General features: G+C 41.3%; 1 protein-coding gene across 1 annotated transcript in view; it reads right to left on the reverse strand.

The window, feature by feature from the left end:
- Positions 1 to 17397, reverse strand: part of DNAH5 (dynein axonemal heavy chain 5) — a 136214-nt gene extending 118817 nt beyond the window's left edge. Inside the window, exon 1 of the mRNA XM_040076784.2 lies at positions 17238 to 17397. Coding sequence (XP_039932718.1) covers positions 17238 to 17246 — 9 coding nt within the window. The 5' untranslated portion in view covers positions 17247 to 17397. The remainder of the gene's footprint in view (positions 1 to 17237) is intronic.
- Positions 17398 to 17886: the final 489 nt, after the last annotated feature.

Genomic DNA, 17886 nt, shown 5'->3' on the forward strand with positions numbered 1-17886 from the left:
TATTTCCTAAAGGGGGACTGAAAGAAGGCTGGAGGGACATTTTACAAGGGCATAGTAGTGATAGGACAAGGGGGAATGGCCTTAAGTTGCAGGCTCTTCTCTGTGAGGGGGGGTGAGGAACAGGCACAGGTTGCCCAGGGAAGATCTGGATGCCCCAATCCCGGATGTGTTCAAGGCTGGCTGGCTGAGGCTCTGAACAATCTGGTCTTGTGGAAGAGGAGTTGTGGCTAGCTGATCTTTGAGGTTTCTTCCAACCAAAACCATTCTATGATTCTACAGTTCTTTGCAGGAGGTATGATTTCTAAAGTAAAAGCTCACCCCAACAAGCTTAATTTTGCCATGCAGCAATAAAAGTTCTTTTTTAAAAAAATAAGGAGGAAAAAACCCCTTATTTAAATCTCTTGAAAAGACAGCTAGAAATCATGGATCTTTTTCCTAAAATGCTATAAAGTCATAGCAAATAACTTACAGAATCACAAAATTATGAGATTTTTTAAAAATCCCCAAAAAGTCATCTAGACCAGTCTTTTGCTCAGAGCAGGTCCAATTTGAGAAGGTCATTCAGAGATGTTTTCAGATTGAGTATCTCTAAGGGTGGAAATTCTGCAACCTCTGGGGCTACATAACCATGCCTAACATAACTTGACCATCCAGCATGAAGACTATTCCCATCTAGCTGAAATCCGCCAGGCTCCAGTTGGTGTATGTTGGCTCTTATTACAGCACACCTTAATGAAGCATTAATGAAGGGTTCAGCTCTGTTCTCTCTCTACCCTCTCATTAGACAATCCTAGGTCGCAATAAGATCTCCCCTTAGCCTTTTCTTCCTGTGGCTAAACAAGCAGAGTTCTCGCAGTACCCACCACTGCTGCTTCCCATCTGCCTACACAGCTATCCATCTCACCACAGAGAGCAATCAGGCTGGTTGTGAAGAACGTGGCACTGGTAAATCTCTGACAGCTGCTCACAACCAGCTTCTTGGTGCTTCATGTGCCATGAAATGGCTTCCAGAACAGTTTGCCCCACAACCTTACCAGGAGCAGCTAATTGCTGTGTCCTTCCCAGGATCCTCCCTTTTCTCCTCTTTGAAGACAGGAGGACACAGTCTTAAGCTGCACCAGGGTTTAGGTTGGATATTAGGAAGAATTTTTTCACAGAAAGGGTGACTAGACACTGGAGGGGGTTGCCCAGGGAGGTGATGGATCACCATCCCTGGAGGTGCTTAAGAAAGACTGGGCATGGCAGCGCCATGATCTAGTTGATACGCTGGTATTGAGTCATAGGTGGGACTTGATGTTCTCAAAGGTGTCTTCCAACCCAATTGATTCTGTGACAGGTGTAACATTAGTCTTTTTCCAGTTATCAGGAACCTCCCCAGACCATCATGGCCTTTCAAAGAGATATGGGCTTCAAAACAACACTGGTTTCCTCTCTCAAGACGCCCAGGTGTATCTCATCTTCTCCCATGGACTTCTATACAACCAACTGACTTAAGTGCTCCCTAACACTATCTTTGGCTACCATGAATAATCCCTCATTTTTGTATACTATGCAAGGAGGCCTGAAGATCTGAAAGAGCCAGAGGGCAAAGCCAGCTCATGAAAACTGATTTTAAAAGTCACTGAAAACTTCAGACGTATAAAGTTCTTTGCTCCTTAGTCCCTGAGCAGTGGGCCTACATTTGCTTGTGCTGTCAGTGTACTTAAAAACGATACTGTCATTTCCCTTTGCCCTCCTCTGAAGTTTGAACTCCAGCTGAGCTTCCTAACTCTACCTCTGTGAACCCAGGCACTGGGTCTGTATTCCTCCTGGGTGGCCCACCCCTGATTCTACTTCATCCCAAGCTTCTAAGGAAGCTTGCATATTTGAATTCATACCCTCTGTGTTCATCCATGCTGCCCTCCTCTTCCTTCTGCATGCTGGATGGCCTCTCTGCGTGTTCCAGTGATGTTATAGTTGCAGGTCACAACGTTTTCTTCAGCCCTGTTTCCCACTAGAGAAGTCCTTCATGGGTTCCTGCCAAGAAGACCCCCTGAAGAAGTCAAAAATCTGATTTCTAAAGCCTAAATTTTTTTTCAGGGTTTTAAGCTCCACAATCTCATGATCCCTGTAGTTAAATCTTTCAACTTCCCCATCTTCAACTAGTTTTCTTGTTCGTAAATGGCAAGCCTAGCAGAGCATTTCTGCCAGCTCGTTTATCATTTGCAAAAAGAAATAATCTTCTGACTCCAGAAATCTCAGTCATTTCAGTAACCTGGAATGTGACATCAGAATTAAAATGACTGTCACTCATGACAAAGATTAACCTAACCCATGAAGGGAGCCCATATATGTGTTGATATCAAATAATTACAAATCACTACTTTACACAGGAACTCTCCTTGCAGCTGAAATATATCCTCAGAACCCTTGAGGCAGACTGCATTTACAGTACTAAATTTTACACTGATATTGGTTAGAGTCATTCAAAGATTGTTGATGTTTATGGAATTCAACTTCCTGTGATCTTCCATCTCATTAAGTTATAAAAAAGAAAACAAAAAATAATGAAGCGGTTGAGACAGTGCTTAACTGCCATCATCAGGCCACTGCTGTCCTCAGGTCAAAAGTCAGACTTCCAGCACAGCCAGTTTAGCACAACATCAATGCAACCAACTCAGAAGGCTGAGAAGCAACATTTTGGTCAACAATTATATGCCAAACTTTTGTAACCTCTACCTCTTCCTTGGTTTAAAAGTCACAAAAAACCAAAAAATGCTCAGCTTTAAATATAGTTTAGCTGATTTTGGCTTTAACTGCTATAAAAATACTGCTTTAGGAATTTGCTTTACATCCACTAGAGCATTAGACTGGGTAGTGTATAATGGCTATATAGATAGGCCAAATAATCCAAGTTAATTTTTTTCAGATTTTTGACCAGAACAGCTCTTGCTGCGGCAGAGTTTAACAAGGACTCTTTGTTCCATCTGAGTACCAGATTTGACTTATATAAACATTTTTATAATTTGGGGGGAAAAAGTTTTCTTGCAGATTTTAACCAGCTTTAAAAAAAAAACCTCCTCTTTTACCTCTATTTTATTAGTGATCCACCATAAGATCATAAAGTATACACATTTGAAGAAAACATTTCCCCCCCAGGTGCTTCAGGAGTGCAAAATCCATGGTGAAGTTGGATTATTTTTAATAATTTAATTTATACATTATACATATACATAATCTTGTATTATAGCTGAGAATTCTAAGAATAATTTTAGTCTGTCATATGTCTGGCTAGTGGCTAGCCTTGGCTCTGCTCAGCACCCAGTGAAGCACTAAGTCAAATTTGGGATAAATTACCACTGTGCAGATGAGTAAAACTATGAAGCACACAATCAACTGTGTCAGAGAAACACTCTTCAAACTAAAATATTGAGTTGTCATACTATTTTAGCAATTACAAAAGTTCATTTCATATCTTTGTTCATCTTCCAGTATCAAAATTAGAAAATGGGGTAACATCAGGCTGGAGACCAGTCACTAGTGGGGTTCTGCAGGGCTCCATCCCCACAGCACGATGGGAAGAGGAGCAGCAGACACTGCTCTTTTCTCTGTGGTAACAAGTGACAGGACTCAAGAGAATGGCCTGAAGCTGAGTAAGAGAAAGATTAGGTTGGATATCAGGAAAGGGTTTTTCACCCAGAGGGTGACTAAATCCTGCAACAGGCTCCCCAGCAAAGTGGTCACAGCACCAGACTGACAGAGTTCAAGAAGGGTTTGGACAACGTTCTCAGGCACATGGTGTGACTCCTGAGATGTTCTGAGTAGGGCCAGGAGTTAGATTCGATTATCCTGATGGATCCCTTCCAACCCAATATATTCTATGACCTTTTTTTTTTTTAGTGTTACATTGCAGAGTTTTGGCAACAAGCGTTCATTTACTGTGGGCAATAGGAGTAGTAGACAGTTGTTAGCTACCATCTAGTGGTTAAAGGCTGAAAGCGTAAGACTTTCATGGTTTCTCACAAAATAGTCGATATAAAATTTGGCAGTGGAAATATCCTTTACAGAGATGATCACTTACAAATCACAGATGAAAACCTACACTGAATATTAACAGGAGGAACTTAAAGAAAAGTATATTCTACTCTGCTGTGTTCTCTTGATACAACTACAATGCAAATAATCAGAGCTAAAGGTAGACATTACCTTGAGCTGCTTCCAAAGTCAAATAACACTGAAGCTTTAATATCTCAAAGACAAGGATTTTTAACTGCTTTGCTGAGAAAAATAAAACTTCAACATATTTAGTGATTTTCTGCACTAGTAGGCACGTGGATCGCTTCTCATCCCAAAAAAAAAGCTTTTTTCTTAAAATATCTAACTAGTGTATGATTTGTCAGCCACCTAATATCTTCAGTTCAATGTTATTAAAAAGAAAAAAGGGGGGGGGGGAAGAGAGGGAAAATGAAAAGCTATCATAGCTGAAAATTATACTTCTTACTTGCTTGATGAGGTAATAGATATGACTAAGACTTTATCCTTTAATAATGTTACACTGCTATTCAACAAGGATTTTATGTTGTAATAAATGATCAAGCCCAATTTCGTGAATCAAAATACAGAGTTTTATTTCGAGACTTAAACTCAGTCTCTAACAGCCACAATTAAGAGCGTCGAACCCCAGGTTTCAGCACTGGGTGAACACAGAAACAGACTCTATCGCTCTGAATCTACCCTGTTCACCGAGTGTGTCTCGAGCTGCTGGTTTTTATACAGTCTTTCACTAAGGATGAGGAGTTACTTTACTCCTCATGTCCCTTCTGCTTCATTAGATATTCATGTCCATGTCTCCAGTCAGTTGAACAGATTTCCGGGGGTAGAACAATGTCTTGATTGCTTTCTCCGGAGTGGGGTTTAAAGATGTAAAATGCAGCTGGAGCAGATAAAATACCTATCTGGTGTTGATCGCTGCATCATTAGCAGGTTCATCTTGGGGGGGGCGGGACACATCTTATCTGGTCACACCTTCTATTCACTGAGTAAATGAGTGTTCTGATGGTTTCCTGGCAGAAACCCCGCCCCGTTTCTCAATCCTCTGTGTCCCCCTCACATTCCGTTTCTCAAATTCCAAGTACATTTTATATTTTACAAAGTTTAATTCAGACCGAACGTGAATTAACTTTATATTACATATCACAATGTGAAAAGTAGTACTGCTTAAAGAACTAACCTACCACGTAGGAAGTCCTAGTGTAGTTCCCTGTTCTGCTTTAGGCAAAACATTTGTTCTCCAGGCTATGCTTGCCTATTTGATCCACTGCTAATAAAATAAAATTTAAAGAAAAAACACTTAATTGTATAATTGACAGACAAGCAATCAGCCTTCTGTTTATCAGGACAAACAGGATGCATGGGTCTTACCAAATGAAGAGACATTATAATGAGGTCAGAAAATTGCCATTCAGGTAACCATGGAAGTGATACACTTTTCATTTTAAGAAACTACAAAACCTCACACCTTCTCTGCCCTTTCCTGTTTCAAGTTATGTGGACATTGTGCCCATCAACTTAGCCAGCACAAAGACCAAAGGCAAAAATACCCTACCTCAGGATCTTCAAGCATCCCTAGCACTGCTCAGATATTCCAATACCCCTTAAAATGCAGACTAAAGAAAATGATAAATTCTCAGCATGCCACTGAAGACCAGGAAAGAAACAAGGTCCAGATTCACTGGAAGATGAGAACAGTGCTGAAATGAAAGGAACAATTTTGGAAGAAACAATTTAAGTACATTTTCTGGCTTTTACTCTTAAATATTAGAGAGGGGGTTTTAAACCTAGCATGAGGAAATGCTATCAGGACCTAAAGATAAATTGTTCTCAAAATACAAATCCACTTGTGTGAAGTACAGGGTGCTAATGATGCGATTGATAAGGCAGAGGGTTCCACCCCTCACACTGCAAACCATAGCAAAAGGCTGGAGAGCAAAAGGTTGTCCTTTTGAACAAGGTGGGAGAAAAGAGAAAACTAAAACAAGTACACAACTACTTTTACCTAAGCAGGAAAAGTCCTAGGAACAAAACTGGGGGATCTCAGATTCTATCCTCAATCTAAGACATGAAACAACAGCACTAGAAACCACCAGAACAGCATAAGGACGGTATCCATTGGTACCTTGTGCCATACAAGGTATTTACTGCATAGGAAATGTGGAAAAGCGCTCTCTGGTTTTAAAGACTTCAGTGTTCAAACAAGTTAGTGAGACAACCAGAGCCCAACAGCATAAAGTTTCAGTCACGAACAAGCTAGACACAGCATATGACATTACTGTCTGCCTAATGAGCCTGGAAGTATTGACTGTGACATGCTGACAGTGACAAGGGGGGGCCCATGGCAGGGAACATAACCAGCAAATAACTTCAGCTGTATTCATACACATCTGGGAAATACCATTTCAGACTGTGATGCTGATACTAATTTTTACAGACATCGATAATACAAAGTTCATAATTCAAAAATACATGAGGCCTCAGCGCCTAAAACAGCACAGTGTTTAGGTTCAAAATATTTGCGTTCAAATAAAATTCAAAATTTAACAACCTCACAGCTGTGGAGGCCCAGAGAACCTGGCTGGTGACAGGATGGATTGCAGTGATGCATCCCCACACTCCACCCAGGCTGCACAACAACCTGAGTGAGGCTCATTCATGGTATTAACACATCATGAGAAAGAACAAGGCTTGGCTGGAGAAGGAAGGCCAGGCTGCAGATAGAGCAGCACTCACTACTCCCTGAGAAGGAACCACACAACTGCAGGAATGAGTGGAAGGATGTGGGCATGAAATCTAACATGAGATTGAGACACTAATGACTCCCAAAGCCCTCCAATACCTTTCCAGAAAGACATGCACATGATAACTAATTTACACAGAAAGAGAGAAACCTGTTATAAAGAAGGCACTTTCCCAAGCCCATGCAGTGCCCCCCAGGACACTGGATGTCTCACTGGCTGGACTGACAACTAGATCAATGCTTATCTCTTGGATCAATGCTGGAACCAGAAGTGATGATCATTTTCTGCTTTTCTCTGTTCCTTTCTTTAATTCATCTCTCACTCTTTAATTTCTTCTGCTTTTCCTTTACTTTCTCATTTTCTTCTCTAACTAATCTCTCTTTTTAAATTCTTCTTTCCCTTCCACCCCATTCTTTTATACAAACCCTTGTTATGTGTTTATATAGTAGGTCAGAAACTTACACACCAATTTCCATGCAGAGTGTGTAATTTACTAATAAAACTTTCTAATTGTTTGCATATGCTCTTTTGTTTTGTCCTTGTTGACCAAAGAGCATTTACAGATCTTAGACATTCCTTCCCCTTAAGGGGGGGTCATCACAACAGCACTAACAAAAGCTTTTAAAAAGCCAACGGGTTTTCAAACAGGGGAACCACCAAAAGTAAGAAGATAGAAATAACCACTCAAAAGATTTAAATCTTTGCAGACAACATGCAAACTGTCAAGCCAGTCAGCATAGCTAAAAAGTAGAGCAAACGCCAGCAGGCATCCTCCAAAAAGCTGCGACAACAAAGACATGGAAAAAATCCAGATAAATTAAAACCTGACAGCTTAGACAAAGATGCAATAAGGCAAGGTGAAGCAGACTGAAAAACAGCTGATCAGAAATACAAGGTGCTGATAATGCGCTCCCTTCCATGCTGCACCCCAGTAATAGGAAACTTCCCACAACACCTTCAAAAAAACCATGGCATTGCACAACTTGTGAGTGCTGGTGGATGAGAGGCTGGACATGACCCAGCAATGTGCATTTACAGCCCAGAAACCAAAGTTGTCCTGGGCTGCATCTGAAGGAGAGTGGGCAGCAGGGGAGGGAGGGGACCCTGCTCCGGTGAGACCCCACCTGCAGCACTGCACCCAGCACAGGAAAGATGTGAACCTGTTGGAGTGAGTCCAGAGGAGGGCTAAGGAGATTATTAGAGGGATGGAGTACCTGTCCTAAGGTGGAAAGCTGAGAAAATTGTGTTTGGTCAGCCTGGAAAAGAAAATGCTTTGGGGTGACTTAATTGTGCCCTTCCAACACCTGAAGGGAGTTTGCAAGAAAGACAAAGGGAGACTTTTTATAAGAGCACAAAGTGACAGGACAAGGGGGAAATAGAGTCAAACGGCAAAAGGTTAGGTTTGTATTAGACATTAGGGACAAAATCTTTACTGTGGGGATGGTGAGACAACAGAACAGATTGCCCAGAGAGGCTGTGTATGCCCCATTTCTGGAGGTGTTCAAGGCCAGGCTGGAAGGGGCTCTGAGCAACCTAGTATACTGGATGGTGTCCCTGCTCATGGCAGGCGGGGTGGAACTAGATGCTCCTTAAGATCCCTTCCAATCCAAACCATTCTATAAGAAAGCAATAGAAGAGTACTAATTTGTATACATTTTTGGTGCAGAATTCAATATTTTCTTCACAGAAACCTCCCATTAATGAGGCAATATGTTAGGGCCAGATGATGAGTATATAAGCTAAAAAAGAAAACAAAAAACTTTTTTTTTTTAATGAATGGAAAGTAATGCTTCAGATGGCTAGATGCCCAAAAATTGCAAAGGAACTCAAAGACAAAAGTGTAAAACTTCTTAATGTGACATGTACTGTGCAACAGTATCAGAGGCACTGGCTACTAAAATAAATATGCATTTTCAGGGTTAGTTGACTGAGAAACACCTGATGAGGAAGCCTTGGTAGGTAAAGTAACAGGCATTATATTAAAGCATATAATTAAGAGACAGCTCAAGTTATTTAATTTCCAAAGGAAAACTCAAAATATTTTTGTGAAAGGGAGAAACACCCATCATGAACTGCTGAGCTGCACTAAAGATGTTAATAAGCATTAGTATAAAGAATATTGAGCTACATTATATGGATTTGCAAATAAAGCTTTCAAAAGGATCAATTGCCAAGTGCTTTTAGGAGAAGCATAAGGTAAATGACCTTCAAAGTTAGAGACTTGATTAAATGTTGGAATGGAGAGGATAGGGAAAAAATGAATAGTTAGATCTTACAGCAAGAGTTTTAAGGTATAAGTGGAGCGCTCCAGGCATCTGCACAGTCAGGTGAAAAAGGAAAAGCTACAAGAGTGACATCTGCAGACAAAATTATGCTATTCAAGGTAATAAGGAGGTGCACAAAGAATTACAGAAACTTCAAAGACTGAGCAACTATGATGTTTTAGAATGGCAAATGAAAATTCAGTGTAAGAAAATGGAAAAATAACAAATCTAAACCTAAATTCTCATCAAAATTTTGGTCTCTGAACTGATCAGTACTTCCACAAAACTTATTTCTCACCTTTGTCAGCAACTGTCTAATGTACAGAAATTAATTATCATCCTAATTTTAAGGGGTCATGTTCACTACTAGTTAAAATTTTCCTCTTTCATTAAGTCTAAGACAAATGCACAGTCTAAAAAATGTAAAAGATTACTGGAGACAAGTTTTTTTACAATATTTCCATTTTAGGCATATTAGATCATGAAATAGAAATTTGTGAAAAATGCAACTTCTTTGAAGTTATCACTATAAAGGTCAAAAAAATTGTTTTTACATTTTCTAGATCAGCATGGGCAAACTGATTATTTATGTCATTTACCATTTTTTAAGTTAGTAAAATACTTCTACAGATATTAACTACTTTCTACAAGCTATTTTCTTATCCTTTTAAGTGAAGGCAGTGATGTTTGTAGTTGTTTGTATTTTCTGTTCTACTGCCCTTTATTTCCTTGAGGTGGAAGGGGATTCAGCAGCACAAGCTTTAAAGACACATGCCTGATTTTTTTCTGTTATGCAAACCACCTAACATAAGTAAATCAGTAACAAAAAGCTTGGTTGTACCTGGGATGTTTCTGGGTAGCTTAGCACTAATAACAAAATGTTCATTTGGATCATTTGTTTTCCACTGAATAGCCAAAAAAAAAGTCAATTAAAAGCTCTAATTTTTGTCTGGCTATCAATGGATATTAGACAAGGCCTTTGATTCAGGTCCTGCAAGTTGTTACATGTTCCAAAACTATCTCTAAGCTTAGTTGCTGCCACCAAAAGAACACCTGGGTCAACACAGAAGCAACTAAAGAGATAGGGAATTTATTTTCCCTTTTAGTAATATTAACATTTGAGGGGGTTTATTGCTGTGCTGAAATTTAGGCTTTTTCACCACACTTGTTTACAGTTTTTTAGAGTTGTTCAGACACAGCTGAACTAAACTGCTCTACGGCTTTTTGAACCTCCATGCACAGGTGCACTGACCTCGCAGGAGTAACTCCTCTGACCTACGGGTCACGAGAAAAGCACTTCTTACGCTCCAGAGACAGAAGCCAGCTCTGCAGCTGAGACATGATGTACTCCTACTGAGTAAGTTATAGAATCATTGAGGGTGGAAAAGACTTTAAGATACAGTTAAATCACAAAGGTTTGACCGTACAGCAAACAGGGTGTAAATAACACGTGCACTACACTTCTATGCCATTACAGATTTTAATAAAAGGGTGTTTCCATTGTACTGTATCACTGTTATGCACAACATATTCATTAAAACAACTGAGTAACCATGCTGAGCTTGTTGGTTTTTTCCAGTCACTCAGAAGTTACTCAAACCTCCAGATGCCCTTTGGACCATTCCTACCAATCTTAGTTTGAGGTGTGCCTACTAGACCATCTTTGGAAAGAGCTAGATGCATTAGCTAAAAATAGAAGTTGCATGGCTCTTCTTCCACAGTAACGCACAAAGAGATATTTGTTCAGCTCTGTTACTAGCTCATACAAGAATTCTTCAGTTTGAAAACATTGAAAATAAAATGTCTTCCTTGTTTTCTCTCCCTCCTCTAATTTACTAAGACATGCACAACTAAAGGAAATTAAATCCTTCCACACATATTTCAAAATTTAGAAAGTGATGTGTCAAGTGTTTTTATTTTGTAAAGTAATGACATTTTAAATTAATATTTACTTCCAAGTAGTCTTTAAGAATGCCTTACTCATTTTTCTGTCTGCTGTAATTATTTACCACCAAACAAGATTCCAATTAATGCAACTTTTACCTACTCATTTCCTTAAAATTTAAGTTTGATAAAAAATTAATTAAATAGAGCTGCAGCAACTAAGTCTATTTAATTCATGCTACCCAATTCTGTGACTATTAACAAAAAACACCCACTTGGCAATTTTTAATAGTAACAGCTATGGCATGAAAAACACAGCGCTTGCCAACCGGCCAATGTAGTAGTGCTGGCTTTCATACTGATTCTTTTTCCCTGGAGAAATAAAAAGGTAATATGCACAGGCCATAGATTTCTATTTCTTTTCCACACCGTAATTCTTTTCTCTCTCCTCTCTTCTTAGTAAAATTTTAGTCTTTCATTCTTTCTGAAACCAGTCATCTTCTAACAAGGCTCTTCTCTGTGCTCCAAGCATTTGGAAACTTTTTTTTTTTTATTTATTGATTAACCTAAGATTTGGATTACTACCTTCACTGGACCTCTGGAGTCTCTCCCCTAACAAACCAATCTTGATACAGATTTCTCTTTTACTTAGTACTTCCAGTGCCTTCTTCCCCAGCCATGATCCCACGACTGTGATACAGCAAGCTGGGGCAGGGGGAAGTTAATATCCAAAATTTTTTATTCACATTTTTCTCAAGATTTAAAATTACTTGTAATTGAATACTGTTGTAAAAGCGCTCCTGAGAAAACAAAGTAAGATTCCAAAAGCTTTTCCCCAAAGTTACTGCATTGTCTGCATGTGGCTAAACCAACACTCTTGAAAACTCTGCTGCTCAGCTTTTAGCAGGAATCCCCTCTTCACTACTGTTAAATAATTGTCCAGAGGCCTGCTCATATTATCTGGGAGGGATATAAAATAACCCCACCACAGGTGGAGGTTAAGCTCACTCTTTTGTTGAGACTGTTACAGCCCCTTGATGTATTTCAGCAGACTTGAACTACAGCTTTTAAATTCCAACAAATCTGAAAACATCTTACGGCACGAGACTTTTCAGGTGCTTTCACCTCAATAATGCCAAAGGCTTATAGTTCTGTAGTCCTGCACCCAGGCCGTTTTTCCCTTTGCTGTTCTCATGCTAATACTCTTGTGCTGTCATTCCCTACGGTCTGCACCTGCAAACCCCTACAGTGCTCTTACCATGCTTATACGAAGCCCTTCCCTCTGGCAAAAGGATCACCCTTCCTCACTTTCTCCTCTCTTTGCTTTCTGCCTCTGAAGATTTTAGTTTACATTAGAAAAAACCAAACATAATGCATAACAAAGTAGAAAATAGCCGTAGAGATGCTTGAGAACTATTACTGGATTAAATATGCGCAAAGAGTTTTAAAAACCAGTAAGTAACTCTTACATTTGACTGGCATACTCCAATAAGTAGTAGTAATAGGGAGTTTGGACAAGTCCCAGGGAAAAGACAGGGCCTATATCATTCCTGATCCTTTTCACTGCCACGTGCTGCACTGGAGGCAAAGACAGACCAGTCCAAGAGGGTGCTCAGCAGGCACCCATCACCTGGCCACAATGGTGGACAGCACCCTCACTCTCTCTCCCCCACCATTCTGCTGGTTTTTAGTTTTCCTTCAAAAAAATAAATTCTCCATCTTTACAGCCAATGAATGCCATCAGCTAAAAATCCTGCTAATAAATCCTAGTAGAAAGATCTTCTTACCTATACATCCTTTCTTTGTATGCACACAAAATTTCATAGAAAATCAGGAGTAAAAGAAATTATTTCATACAAAGGAGTTCTGTGCTTCTTGACCCAATTTATATTAATAAACAGTTCACCACATATAATAAGCATTCTTCTTGAAGAGGTCAAAGAGAAAATAATTCAGAGCAGAAGAAGAGAACTTTTATTTCTTGATTAAACTAAATATTATTAGAAATAAATTTCAGAAATCTCAATTTCCACATTTTACATTTTCACATCTTAGAACATGCCAAATTAAGTTTATGAGGAGCAGTATGCATGTTCTTTTCTCCATGATCGACATTTAAAATGTTTTTGGTATACAGACTTTTAGGAATAAAATGGTAAAGAAAGAGGAACTACTGACTCAAACTTCTGGCACCTGATTGCACATTCACATTATGATCTCATAATCCCTTAGCAGTTGGAGCTTGACTACTCCACCCTCTATTATCTGCTAAACAAAACGCTTCTTTTCCATAGTAAAAATCTGATCATTCTTTAAATTTTTTGTGTCCATGGAACACTGTGTTCCACGCTATGGAAAAAACAGGTATATTTTCTTTTGTAAACTATTATCCAAAATACAAAGGCTTGAATCATACATATCATTCAAAAAATACCATCTTCTTCTGCATTCTGATAACAGAAGTGAAGTCACTTAAGTTAGTCTAAAATTTGCAATTTAGACCAATCTTCCACCTGCTGTAACAATTATTTTCATAGGTGCTAGTCACAACAACCGTGGGGGAATCACAAATGGAACAGGAAAATATGATTTGGTACACAGATTAGAAGACACATCTCTAAATTCAGCAACATGAAGAATTTATTGCTCCAAGAATCTGAAGTTTCTAATATTTTTCATACAACATACTAATATTTCTTTTTTTTGTCATGATATTTTAGCAGTGCCTTCAGCTTTTCTAGGAGTCCTGAATACTTCCAACATCCTCACAGAAAGCACCTCCTTTCTGTTTCCTCAGACAAGCAGGAAAGACACCTGGTTAGAGTACAAACAGAATAGATACTTGAGGGCAAACTGTACTCAAAAAAGCAAGTGAAGAATGTTGAGGTTTTTTGTCCTGCAATAGCCTCCAAGAAGTCTTCTGTAACTCAGCCTGCCCTTCCTTAAGCTTAGAAAATATAAGGAATGTCAAGTGCAACTCTGCACTAAGCCTTTTTGTTCTCTTTTAATCCAGTTCCCGTAACACCCTATGTGCTGGGTTTGGATGAGGCACACTTCTCCCTAGTAACTGGTACAGGGCCATGTTTTGGTTTTGTGCGGGAAACAGTGTTGATAATTCCGGGATGTTTCAGTCACTGCTGAGCAGTGCTTACCCAGCACCAAGGCTTTCTTTCCCCACCAACAAAAGGCTGGAGGAGCACAAGAAGTCGGGAGGGAGCACAGCCACAACAGCTGCCCTAAGGGGTATTCCAGACTACACGGCATCATCCCCAGTATATAAAGCAGGGGGAGAAGGAGAAAGGGGGGGGGGGGGGGGGCATCCAGAGGTGTTTGCCTTCCCAACTCACTTTACATGTGATGGAGCCTGTAGGAAGTGGTGAATGCATCCCTTAACCTGCTTTGCTTGCACACAGCACTTTACTTTCCTTATTAAACTGTTTCTATCTCAACCCACAAGTTTCTTCACTTTTAGTCTAATTCTCTCCCCCATCCTGGTGCAAGGAGAGAAGCAGGTGAACTGTTGTACAGGCTTTATTTACCATCAGGGTTAAACCACGACACCCTGTGATCTACTTGGTATCACAGGAATACCACAACATGTGAGGCACGCTGTTATTTCCTAGAACTACTCGTGCTGTGTCCCTTTCTGTTGTGCAGTTTAACTGGGCCAGCTGCAGACTTTCATCATCAGCAGTTCCACTGCACAGAGGCAGAAGGTGCCCAGTGTTATCTCTTTCCCTGTAGTTCAACCCCAGATCCTCACTCCAACACCTCCTTCAGGTATTTTAAATGTCTACTCAGCAACCTACAAGCAAAACCAGTTATTTGCCAATAACCAAGCACTTCCCTTTTACATAGCTTTACCAACAGAGGAAGTATAGATTGCAAATTCCAACATTACATAAACAAATGCCAGAACATATTCAATTCTACAAAAGTGGCAATAATGCGAAGTTATACAGTTATCCTGGGCTATACATGAGGAGCCGATGTCCGCCAACCACGTCAGAGAGGAATTTTCTCCTTGGCGCTAAATCAAACCTTTCTGGAAAAAGCATGGCTGCTACTGCCTGCTTAACTCACACTCACAGTAAAAAGCTGCAATTGTTGCTGAGCAACCAGAGCTGTGCTATTGCTGTGTCCCCAGCTCACCATCTCTCCCTGCACATTCAGAGTGGAGGGGGTTGGACACCATGCCCTGTAGCTGCTGGCTGTTAAACCTCTTTCTGCTTCCATGGCACATGATGGTTATTTGTCATGAAGTGTTATCACTCTTGATAGTTTGGAGTATGACACATTGTCTGATCTAGGTTAAGTGACAGAGGTCTTCCTTATCTGTAAGCTTCCTGAATATTAATTGTAATGATGAAATACTCCTTTATTGCCAGTAACAGTTCCTTGGAAATGTTCCTTGTGTCTATTAAGCAGTTTCAAATATTACTTGGCTACTGAAAACTGGAACCAGTAAGGATCCGTGATCTTCTTTTAAGCAGTCACAGCCTGACTGTGCCTAAGAAAAAAATCCTTCTTTCCCATTTAAACATATGATGTCATGTTTTATCCAAATATATTCGGCAAATGGAATCCATATCGATTTATTGCTCATTCATCTCTGTATTCCAAACAAAACAGCATCATTTGGCTTCTGTTTTCTTTTGATTAGAAAGGTCTGCTAGAAAATTCATTAACTCTACATATCGTTCTCATACTCCTCTCTCCATTGCTGCATATTACATTTTTAGTTAACCTCTTGTAAACTTTCTTTGTTTACAAAGAAAGTAAATTTTCTTTGTAAACTTTCTTTATGAAAGTTTAATGTATTATAGATTATATTACTACAGCATTGTAATGACTATCTTTGCTGGAAAATTTTAAGTTTTGGTAGGACAGCCCTCCTGATAAACAAGTTACTCTTAAAGAGACAAGCACAACTACTTTTAAAGTATGCAATTGTACAGAAATAGCACCTCAAATGGATCTGGAACATGTCCTGGTAACTACTGCAAAATTTAAGAACGAGGGGCATTTGTATCACTTTAACACTATGGGAATCTATACAGAATCCAACCATCCCTAGCATCTATGAACTATGCACTCCTTAGAGGAAAAGGCAATCAAGTTAGCTCCTGTCAATAGTGAAAGACCATACTGGAAACTTCTCTGCTCGTAGATACATCGAGAACTCAGCCAAATCAAAGGGAAAACAAATAGTTTACAAGAAACTGTTTTCTTAACAGTGCTAATCCCTGAAATAATGTTGATGTGCGTTTCGACTTAAAGACAGTCATAAAGTAACTAGCAGAGCGGAGCTGAAAGCAACCGATTTCCAGTGTGTTGAATGAAAAGGGAATTTGCACGATTCCTCCTCTTTACTGGAGGACTCAAGAGCACCCCATGACGCTGGTACTCGTGAAAACACACTCCTTTAATGCTTTCATACGTGAAGTCTTGTCACAAGACGAGTAATTGCCATTAGAAACAGCTGCCTTCCTCACTAAACACAGCAACGTGTACTTTGCTTATACGCAGTAAAAGTTGGAATTTCCTCACAGATAAAAACGCTTTCTCCGAGGAGGCAAACTACGCCAGGTTATCTCCAGTCCCGAGCGCACGCCCCGCCGGGGCGGAGGGAGGAGCGGCGACCGCGGCTCCGCGCACCGCGGCTCCGCGCCCTCCCTCGCACACCTTCGGGACAGAAGTTACCGGCGCAGCCGCTCCGCGGCTCCCTTCCCCACGCAGGCTGAGAACGCGGCACTCTCCGCGCCCCCGCGCTCGCCTGTCCCGGGGTTCCCGGCGGCGGCCTCGCTCCCCGCCCCGCTCCCAGCGCGTTGTTCCCGCGGCCCCGCCGCGCCCGCACCTGCCGCGCGTCCGCGCCGCGCTCCGCCGGGCCCGGCGGCTCGGGGGGCTCTGCCCGGGCCCCCGGACGGGCGGCAGCGGCCACGGCCGGGCCCTGCGGCCGCCCCGCCACCGCCTCCATCGCCCGGCGCGGTTGCCATGGCGAGGGGCTCCGCCACCGCCCTCCGGCTGGTGGGCGCTTTCGGAACCTCCCCTTCCAGCCCGAGCTCAGTCCCGGCTTCCCGTGGAAACGGGCTGCCGCTGGCCCGGCGACTCCGCGCGCTGCGGGACCGCCGCCGAAGCCTGCAGCGAGGCAGAATTCCCCGCTGCCAGCGGCCGCCCTCCGGCCGGCTCCGGGAGCCCCCGGTGACAACACCCTCACTCCGACTGCCCGGGGTGTCGCACCTTGTCACCGCCCGAGAAGCTGAAAACTCGTACCGGGTACAGCATTAAGACCTCAGACGCAGTGACACGATCTCACCTTTAACATCTCGCTCTCAGGAGCTCCCAGACGTGTGCGTTTGTGCAGCCCGCGCACCTGGCACGTCTAGGGGAGGCAGGAGAGATAAAAGCTTCAAAAGCCGCTATTTTAACTGCTTGACAAAAGAGGAATGAAATTTAATACAGCCGGATGCTACAGGTGCACGTCTTCTGCTAATTGGATAACGCAGTGAGGGTTGCCCTCTTAAATGACCACAGAAACTCCTTGTTATCAGGTTTCCTGCACTCCTCGCTCCCAGAAGGCAGCAATGAAAGAGAATAAAGAGCTTGCTGACACTCCGTTAGACATGCTGATCATTCATGCATAAATCAGATTCCAAAGGTGTTCATAAACGAATCTGTCCCCAAGAAAATCTCTTCCTCCTTAACACCTGACGGAAGATAGATACAAATCAGGGCCGTAATTGCACTATACGCGATGGTTACAATGCATCACGAAAGTACTGAAAGCTGTTTTAAGATTAAATATACATGAAGGACAGACTAAATACATGCAACCTGACACCGAGGCATCAGCAGCTTTTCTTCACCCACAATCTATGGCAACACATCCTCGGGAATGTGAAAGCTAAATACTAGGAGTAGAACACAGATGATTCAGGAGAAGAAAAACTGAAATTCTTTTCAAA

The sequence above is a fragment of the Hirundo rustica genome, chromosome 1 (genome assembly GCF_015227805.2).
Source record: "Hirundo rustica isolate bHirRus1 chromosome 1, bHirRus1.pri.v3, whole genome shotgun sequence".
Classification (NCBI taxonomy): domain Eukaryota; kingdom Metazoa; phylum Chordata; class Aves; order Passeriformes; family Hirundinidae; genus Hirundo; species Hirundo rustica.